The sequence below is a fragment of the Sinocyclocheilus anshuiensis genome, unplaced genomic scaffold, assembly GCF_001515605.1.
Source record: "Sinocyclocheilus anshuiensis isolate Anshui unplaced genomic scaffold, SAMN03320099.WGS_v1.1 scaffold2170, whole genome shotgun sequence".
Classification (NCBI taxonomy): domain Eukaryota; kingdom Metazoa; phylum Chordata; class Actinopteri; order Cypriniformes; family Cyprinidae; genus Sinocyclocheilus; species Sinocyclocheilus anshuiensis.
The window spans coordinates 149,899-160,283 of record NW_015558572.1 but is presented as its reverse complement, the minus strand read 5'-3'; the positions used below and the strand labels follow the sequence as shown (position 1 = coordinate 160,283).

At 36.3% G+C, this 10,385-nt stretch overlaps 1 protein-coding gene across 1 annotated transcript; it reads left to right on the top strand.

The window, feature by feature from the left end:
* The first annotated feature begins 5,580 nt into the window (after window positions 1–5,580).
* LOC107679642 (transcription and mRNA export factor ENY2-like) lies at window positions 5,581–7,173 on the top strand. The gene is made up of 5 exons (XM_016475254.1): window positions 5,581–5,759; window positions 6,060–6,133; window positions 6,543–6,613; window positions 6,699–6,773; window positions 6,938–7,173. Exons 2-5 carry the CDS (start codon window positions 6,066–6,068, stop codon window positions 7,009–7,011), a joined length of 288 nt encoding a protein of 95 aa, XP_016330740.1. The 5' UTR covers window positions 5,581–5,759; window positions 6,060–6,065; the 3' UTR covers window positions 7,012–7,173.
* The last annotated feature ends 3,212 nt before the right edge of the window (window positions 7,174–10,385 follow it).

The window sequence follows — 10,385 nt, the reverse complement described above, 5'->3', positions numbered from 1 at the left end:
GAAAAAAGACAATGAGTCTACCATCACCCACATCATCAATTGCAGTTCAGTAATCCCAACACCACAGAGACAGTGCACATATTGACTGATACTGGCGGTGACAGCATACATAGACCTAAAAAGAGCTCTCACCTCAATTTTAGTTTGAACACATCTGCTATATTGAAGCCCTTGAGCTGTGGTGCTGATGCTGACTATTCAAAATGACCCTCCATGTGATCAACTACTTCAAGCGGAAGATGCCCTCATAAATTCCCTCTCTCCTGCACTGATGTTTGTCATCTCTGGATTTATTTGCAGCATTTCAATCGACCACAACAGAGTCCCTCATTTCAAATTCAGAGTCAGCTTACTTCATTAAGCATGCAACAACATTACATAGCTACAGGAGGCCAAGCACTGGAGAATCAAAGCAATGACTCTAACTTAAGCAAGCATCTCTCCTCAAGTGCTCGCTGAGGGAACCCCATTTACAGCACTGAGATTAGCTGCTAAGTATAGATGTGGAGCACATGAGGGACTCAAAAACAAACAAACAATATTTGAAGCTCCTGTTGAGGTCAGGATTGCTGCGGCAGATGGAGGAATTATGAGACTGGGGTTACTCTGGAGTAGCAGGGTTATGGAAAGCATTCTGATTCCCTGTTAATTAAGCTCAGGAATTGATGGTCAGTGACAGTGTTGATGCCAGACTTGAGTACGTTGTGCAGCTTCTCTCGAGGGACGTACTTTACCGCTGCATCTAAAACAAGATTTCATCAATGACACAATCACCAATTTCCCACTGCAGCTTATGCATAATCATCAAATGAATGCCACCGCATGGTCTGTTCCTCATTGAGTGATTTTGCACCAAACCGGTTTGTCACTGATTAAAGTTGAAGCAAATGAGTGTCGCTGATGAGAAGGACGCATCCTCCCCACTTCAGCGTTCCCACCTGAGCCCTAAATCTTCAGACTGTCCCCTGTGATCGCTACCTCTTTCATGAGAAGATCTGCACAGCGCCATCAGGTAATGAACACAAGCAGAAAGACTTGAGAATCATTTATTTCAGTACCATAATCACACTTTTCAAATCTGACAAATACATTTGAGACGTGCAGCAGATGGGTCAGGAATGACTGAGTGGAATTTGTGCACTATGAGTGTTACCAAACAGATTTGCAACATATAGTGGCTGCTTCCAAAATAGCTATTGTTTGGACCAAGGACTTCCAGCATTTCCATTCATCTCAATGGCAGTTGACCAAAGCTCTGGACTTCCAGGATATATGTGACTTGTGTGCTGCAATCTTGGCTCACAGGCACTCAGTACTGGACAATTTTTGTAGCCAATAACCTTTATTATAAATGCCATTTCACAACTCACTTTGGAGCCACAGGAAATGGCATCATGACAGCATTGATTCAGTGTTATTTTTGTATTGTTTATTATATTATTTATTATTTTGAATTAGTTATTATAGTATTTAATAATATTTAGAATTAGCTGTTATTGTATATATTATTTTATTTATTATTTTATATTTTGTTTAGGTTTTAGTAAATTTGCTGTGTGCTTTTGTCATTTTAATTTTTTATGTAATTATAGCCTTTATTTATATTTACTTATATTTATTAGTTTATATTTAATATTTAAAAGTTTCATTTTTCACCTAATATTTATATTTTCTTTTATTTCAGCTTTATTTCGATTAATGAAAAAGATTTTTAAGTTTTAGTTATCATATATATATATATATATATATATATAAATTTAAAAATACAATCAAAAATATATTATAGAAATTTTAAATAAAAAATAAAATAAAATGTAACCCTTTTAAAAAAAAATCTGGTGCCAGCAACCAGGGGGCGCTGTCAAAAAAAAAGTGTTTAAACAGAATGATCAAATTACTGTGTGCGCTCCAAACGTGTCGATACTGGACATACAGGTAGGACATTATTGTTTTTACAATTTAAAAAGTAATATCTTTAAAGCAAGAAGTTGATCTTCACATCTGATGCTCTTAAACAGTGTTAGTCAGCATGCAATGGTTTGCTGAATAATGCCAAGCAAGATCACGATTTCTCTTGTCTTTCACTCTGACGTCTCGATTATACAACAAAGGCAAATTGCCCCAGTTCATGACAAATTAAATGGAGGCTGTGAAGTTGCCAGGCATTAGCAGCTGTAAGTGGCAGAGAGGATGTGAATCACCATGTCCCCTTCCATAAAACACCACCTGGAGAAACTTCCTGAAAAAAATGAAGCTGTTTTTAACTATACTTTTAATCCCAAAAAGGCTATGACCAATATATCTCGATTATACAACAAAGGCAAATTGCCCCAGTTCATGACAAATTAAATGGAGGCTGTGAAGTTGCCAGGCATTAGCAGCTGTAAGTGGCAGAGAGGATGTGAATCACCATGTCCCCTTCCATAAAACACCACCTGGAGAAACTTCCTGAAACAATTAAGCTGTTTTTAACTATACTTTTAATCCCAAAAAGGCTATGACCAATATGTCATTTTCCTGGGGCTTAACATTTAGGTTTTTCCGAAGCATTGAAGCCACAGTTTTTATTGGTTTAAAGCTGTTATTTAGCCAGAAGGTAACAGTTTTCAGCACAGATGAGACTGATACTGTTCATCCATGGAGAATCTTGATTAAATATCTTAATAAATTTCTCTGCTTAGGCACGTCTCAGCTGCACTCTTCACTTCACTGGTAATGGTTAGTGAATTATAAAAAAAATTTGCCCCAGAGAAACAGGCAAAAGAGGATGTTTTGACTGCTCACCTCCTATCACTTACACAACTTTGATGATTAATTATAAATTCACATCTCAAAGCATTAATAACACTTTCAGATTATGTTCTGCAGCTCATATTTCAACAGTTAATTACTTATTTCGAAAACTTACACTGAACAAAATTATAAACGCAACACTTTTGTTTTTGCCCCCATTTTTCATGAGCTGAACTCAAAGATCTAAGACTTTTTCTATGTACACAAAAGGCCTATTTCTCTCAAATATTGTTCACAAATCTGTCTAAATCTGTGTTAGTGAGCACTTCTCCTTTGCCGAGATAATCCATCCACCTCACAGGTGTGGCATATCAAGATGCTGATTAGACAGCATGATTATTGCACAGGTGTGCCTTAGGCTGGCCACAATAAAAGGCCACTCTAAAATGTGCAGTTTTATCACACAGCACAATGCCACAGATGTCGCAAGTTTTGAGGGAGCATGCAATTGGCATGCTGACTGCTGTGAACAATATTTGAGAGAAATAGGCCTTTTGTGTACATAGAAAAAGTCTTAGATCTTTGAGTTCAGCTCATGAAAAATGGGGGCAAAAACAAAAGTGCTGCGTTTATAATTTTGTTCAGTGTATCATTGCATAAAAAGTCTGAAGTTAAGGTGAAAGGAGACTAAATAAGGAAAAATATTTTAGGACCCCTCAGACTGACAGTTAACAAACTGGTTCTGGATTTCACGTGTGAGCACGATCAATCTTCCCATCCTTTTCTCTCATATAAAGAGACACTATGACTCTATAACAGACCTTGTAAGCCATCAATCACTCTGTCAGGCCAGGACGTTTCCACTTGAGTGCTCACTCGCTCCTCAATCGTATAGCCTGAGTTCATGACTTTAACACACATACGGGTCGATATCAATAAAAATCAACACACAATGTATGGAAAGGTGTTAACGGCAAATGAACCAACACAGAGCTTGCGATACATAGATGTCAGTAAAACAAAGGCAATTAAAAATTATGAGGCATCCACAAGCTCAGTAGAGTGTTTAATTAATCTAGAGATGAGCAAATCCATGGTAAGAGACTGTCATGGGGTCTTCAAATCAAGCATAATAAGGCCCCTTAAAAAGCACAATGCCACACTTGTTAGCGGTTTATGACACCCCCATAGTTTAACTAGCTGATTTGGGTGGAAATTATAATTTAGATCATTGTAATACTTTTTAACCACCAAACATTTGATCCTAGAACTTAGGAAGTTAGCTACTACTGCCATTATCGATGATTTTTAAGATCGGTAATTATAAAGCAGACTTGAAGAGCAAGAACTGATGTCCAGTTATATGTTATAGTGCTGTTGATTCTCCTGACACATCATTTTTCAGTCAATGCATTCATCGCACTCTCCCAGCTAATTAGGTTCCAAGATCTATATATGTATAATCAAAGAAACGCAAAATTGATCTGCACTCGAAAAAATCTACTATGTTAAAGCAGGAGTTTTCAGCATCATTACTCCAGTAATCAGTGTCACGCGATCCTTCAGAAATCATTCTAATATGCAATATTTCATGCTCAAGTAACATTTATTATTATTAATGTTGAAAACGGTGCTGCTGCCAGTCAGGATGACGTCTTCTGCCTCACTGAAGGGCTTCTGGCTGCTGCTGTAACCTGAATTATTATTGCACTGCAACTTCACTCCCAGACAAGTTGCATGGAAGCAGAAAAACAAAAAGTTTGCACGCAGGCCAACACAGGCATATTGGTTTAAAGCAGGGGTGCCCAACCCTGTTCCTGGAGATCTACCTTCCTGCAGAGTTCAGTTCCAACCCTGATCAAACACACCTGTCTGTAATTATCAAGTGCTCCTTCAGATTCTAATTAGCTGGTTAAGCTGTGTTTGATCAGGGTTGGAGCTGAACTCTGCAGGAAGGTAGATCTCCAGGAACAGGGTTGGGCACCCCTGGTTTAAAGGAATAAAATATCCAACCACTAAGTGTTTCTGGTTTTGTCTTTTGTCATCTGAATGATGTGAATAAAAGAAAAATATTACAGATTTTTCATTTTTAGGTGAACTTTCTCTTTAGGTTAATGGAAAGCTTTGAAAATGTGTGTGCTAAATCATACTTAGTCTCACCTAATTAACATTTATCTCAGTGCCAAGTGTACATAAAATGTACTTAGTACATAATTTATGAGCAAAGCATAATATTTTCTTTTTCAAAAGAGCCACATAACACCTTGACTGACATCACATGGTGTTCTTGTACATTTTTTATTTTCAAATCATCTTTACCTGGAATGACGCTTGTGAATTTTGTGTTGCATTCTCTATGACACATCGCCATCTTGTGGTGCGGGATACCTTCATAAATATGGAGAAAAACGTAAATATTCATTTCGTATCAATAAATTTAATATTGTATAAAAATATAGTAAGCATTTGCTAGCCTTCAGAAAAGTTTACCTTAAGTTCTTGCGTAATGACTGTGGTATTTGTTGTAGGCTACTGTTACCACAGCAGGCCTAAAACCATTGCTCCAAGTGCCTTGTAAGATTAATGTAATGTAAATTAATCGATGAATAGATTTCCCCCTATTAGATTAATTGAATACTACGAATCTACAGCATGTCTTTCAAAATGCAGTCTAGTGAAAACAGGGTATATTTTCGTAAGGACAGTTTCGGTCTTTCTCTACATATATTTGGATAACTATGGCGTATTTTTAACCACAAGCACACTATTTCAACGACTATTAAAATATATAAGAGTAGTAGAAAAATCATATTAAGACCCGCGTCTTCTTTGCTTTATTGTACATCAAGCAAGCCAAGAATGCCATTTAACGTAATAGGAACCATTAAGTTGGAAGGAACCTTCCGCCAGTGAGCGTGTTTCTGTGGGGAAGGTAAACGGTGTGCGGAACGGCCGGCTACAAACAACAGCAGAGAGGTCCACATACACGCCGATTAGAACATTATGCGTATTTTCATCAGTATTTGGTATGTTTATTACAAAATCACATAATATTAAATGATAATTTGCAACAACGTTAACTTGATATGGCGGTACTTGCATGGGCCATAAAAATAATTACCTGTGCTCGTTAGCACCAAAATGAGAATTGTAAAAAATAATTTTCCACAAAGTCCAGCCGGTTGTCGGTCTTGTTTGTTCATGTTCAATTTTAAAAACGAGGAGTGAATATTGTGTTTTGTGAGCTGGCACACCGTTCGTATGTGGCACTGGCACTACGAGCTCGAAATTACGTCGCGTTTAATCGTTTTCAATTCTTGTTTCAGATTAATATGAGTAAAGAAACACAAATGAGGGCTGCCATTAACCAGAAGTTAATTGAGATGGGTGAGAGGGAGAGGTAAGTGTCTATAATCATGATCCATGAACTGTGTCTCAAAACCTAGAAAGTTCCCTGCTTATGCGACGTTTTTGGGAATCATAGTCCCAAACCTTAGTGATTTGCCTTCCTTGAGACATATTTCTGGAATGTATGAAATCTTCAGACATTTGAGAAATGTTTTAGTCATTTTTAGAAGTACGCTGAGCTCTGAAGTATTTGATTGGCTACAAATGTGTTTTTGAGAGTAGTCAAATTATTCAAGTCAAGAAAATGAATTGTGTGGGAATCCTGTAGAAAAAAAAAATCTAGCACATCCACACTGTTCAAAAATGCTGTCTAGGTAGGGTATTCGCTACGTTTTAGACACATCCCATGAGTGCATGCTACATTTCATTTATGAAACATTGTCTTTGCTTTTTTTTTTCAGGTTAAAGGAGTTGCTTCGAGCCAAGCTCATCGAGTGTGGCTGGAGAGATCAGCTCAAAGCCCTCTGCAAAGGTAAAAACACTGGACCGATCTATCTCAAATCACTGCATACACTTCACTGGTTGATTTGTGAAGAAGTATCATTGGTTTTTTGCAGAGGTGATCAAGGAGAAAGGTTTAGAGAATGTCACTGTCGAAGACTTGGTCGCTGGAGTTACTCCCAAAGGAAGAGGTAGGTGGTTCTCAATCGTAAATCCCTTATGATTTTTATATTGAAACCATTTGGGTGTTAACAAGAGTTTTTTGTTTTTTATATGCATTTATTTGTGAGTGATCAACATCAATGCAACACAGAAAAAGCATGATCATCATTAATGACTCTTTTGTGTTCCTCAGCCCTGGTGCCTGACAGTGTAAAGAAGGAGCTGCTGCAGAGAATAAGAGCCTTTCTCGCCCAGCAGTCGACATGATGCTCAGCATATCTGAGAATATTTTGAGAGTATCTGTCATTTTTTTATTGACATTATGCCAATAGCAATGCCAGAATGCTATAAGTTGAACTGTTTCGTGGTGTGATTTCACTCTTCATTGTGTATTTTTGTTACTGCCAATAAAGGTTGATCATGTTTGTACATATTTTGGACCGCTTGAATCATTTAAGTATTTAATTTATATCTCTGTATTGAATTAATGTATTTATTAAGTGTTTTTTTTTCCAAATGTCAGTCTAGTACAGTATACAGAAACCCTCATTCTTCAGTGCTTTCACCAACACACCACTGCCCTCTGCTGGGTAAGGCTAGATACCTAATGATAAATCTCTAATTTCTATGAATTTTCCTGGGGAAAAAGGAGCTTTTCACAATGATGCCATAGAAAAACATTTCAGTGAAAAGCTCTTAAAAAAAATCTTTTTTTTTCTTAGTTGTGAAGAACTTTTTTTAAATCATAAAACTACCAACAAACCAAACATACTGATTCCAACTTATTCAAAATCCTTTAATGCCAGTCTGTATATATCGCTTGTTGTATTCCTCAACTGTAAATCACTTTGGATAAAAGCATCTGCAAAATGAATAAATGTAAATTTAATTAGAATTTCAGTTCCTGTTTTAAGCATCAACTCAGCACAGATAAAAACATAATTTTGTCTAGTTAATATCAAAACCAAGTCCTCCCAATTGTACTGGTCTGTTAAAGCCAAACTCTTTATCATAATTTATATTTTGAGTATTCCAATATTGTATTCTAATTCTGATATTTTGATCAAATTATGTTCAAGTATCAGTTTGACATTCAAACTGTGTGCATTCTACTTTGGAAAATCTCTCCGATAAACAAACAAACAAAAAAAAGTGTTATGTTGGCATGATGAAAACTGAAACCTCTTAATATTTGCTGAGCGGAACAGTCTGGAAATCTCATAATGTTTTCATTTTTGTCAGAAATTTAAAATGACAAATTGTATAACCCTGATTTTGACATTTCACAGAGCACACTAACCACAAAAGAAAATTTCAACCCTAGAGCTAATTTGTAACAATTTTAGTTTTGTCATAAAACCAAGAACAGACATAAAATATCTATCAGATTTCTAAAGTTCAGCTTTTTCAGCTTTCCCAGGGTGTACGCTAAAATAGGCTGAATTCTTTTGCCTAAATTTATGAGACTGAACACGGCTTCAGCTCTTATGGAGCTTACAGTTCAAGTCTACATCTGCATGGGTGTGCATCTCACTCACTCTGAGCATGAATAGGGAAAAATTGGCAGAGTTCTGCCTCAGGACTGAGAAGATTTAAACGTATTTACACCCTGTTGTGCCTCCAGGGAACTGTTTTCCACCAGCTAATGAGACTCTAGAGCAAGGTCCACTCTGTTATTTCTGGCATGTGCATTACTCTCTCTCTCTCTCTCTCTCTCTCTCTCTCTCTCTCTCTCTCTATTTCTTCTCTCAGTAGTCCATTGCAAATTACAAATAAGAGGAAATACATCATCCCCTTTAATTTAAGAGCCAAGGCAAGGTCTGCCAAAGTTAACACAAGGCAATCTTAGGTAATGATCAGCGAATGTGTATGAAGTTTCATTGAGTATGACTTCACATTTCTCTTGTTTATCCCACGACGGCAACATTTTAAATCCATGGCAGCTATGGAAGGAATGTTGTGGAAGTGCAGATTTATTTGCACATATTACAATCAGAATCTGCTGTAACTTAAATATATGAAGGTGAAAAAAAAAAACATTTTTGTTTCTTGAAATAAACGTTAACTGAAATAAAGTATAAAAAATAAAGCCAGTTACTACTGCAACATTTTTCATTTTTTTAATGTATTAAAATAACTAAAACAAACAAAAATAATAAAAATAAAAAAAAGTTTTTTAAGACAAACCCCCACAAAATGACTAAAACTTTAAGTAGAATTAAATGAAAGTAATTCAAAATATGAATAAAAACTAACAGTATCTCAATGATTTAATGATCTGAGGTAGAAGTCTGTCCAGAGTGTGGGTCTTCTTGTTGCTAACAGTTCTTCCGAAAAGGATTTTCCACATCCTTACAGGTGCTGCGTGGACAATACGATTACCTTAAAATGACATTTTTGTCATCATTCACTCACCCACATGTCGTTCCAAGCATTAATGGTTTTCTTTTTTTCTGTGGAACAGATGTGTCTGGTTTGATTTGGACCCCATTCACTTTCATTGCATGGACAAAAACTATAGAATCACTCTTCTGGAAAAAAATGAAGATAAGTCATTTTTTTTTTTTTGGAATGACATAAGGGTTAGTAAATGATAACAGAAAGTTCATTTTTGGATGAGCTATGCCTTTAGTTAAAAAGAACAGTTCACCCAAAAAAATTAAATTACCTGAAAATGTACTCAAACTCAGGTCTTCCCAGATGTAGATGAGTTTGTTTCTTCATTGGAACAGATTTGGAGAAATTTAACTTTACTTGTTCACCAATAGATCCTATGCAGTCAATTGGTGCCGTCGGAATGAGAGTCCAAACAGCTGATAAAAAACATCACAATAATCGACAAGTAATCTATACGACTCCAGTCCATCAATTGGTGTCTTGTGAAGTAAAAAAATTGTGTGTTTGCAAGAAACAAATCCATAGTTTAAGGCATTTCAACTTTAAACTTTTCTCTTGGCCAAATACCAGTCCACAACCACATAATAACGCTTCCTCCAGTGAAAACATCCTCAGTTATACTCTCACATCAAAATCCACCAACATATTTGTTTAGAACTTGGACTGTTTTCACTTAGAAATGGTACTTGATCTGTGCATATTTCTCTCCTGATTCGGAAAGAAATATGGAGAAAGCAATATTATGGATAGAGGACTCATATTTTAGTTTGAAGTTAATTGATAGACTGATGTTGTTTGGATTACTTGTGGATTATTGTGATGTTTTTATTAGCTGCTCATTCTGATGGCACCCATTTACTGCAGACGATCCATTGATGAACAAGTGATGTAATGCTAAATTTCTCAGTTTTTTTCCAATGAAGAGACAAACTACATCTTGGATGACCGGAGGTTAAGTACGTTTTCAGCAAATTTTCAGTTTTGGGTGAACTATTCCTTTAATCAAGTGCACTGAACTGACTTGAGCTGAATAATGACTATTGTCTTTTTAGAGCTGCTTTACAGAATTTGTCTCATATGTGACGCTGGACCACAAAACCACAAGACCACAGTCATAAGGGTCAATTTTTCGAAATTGAGATTTATACATCATCTGAAAGCTGAATAAATACGCTTTCCATTGAGGTATGGTTTGTTAGGATAGGACAATATTTGGCCGAGATACAACTATTTGAAAATCTGGA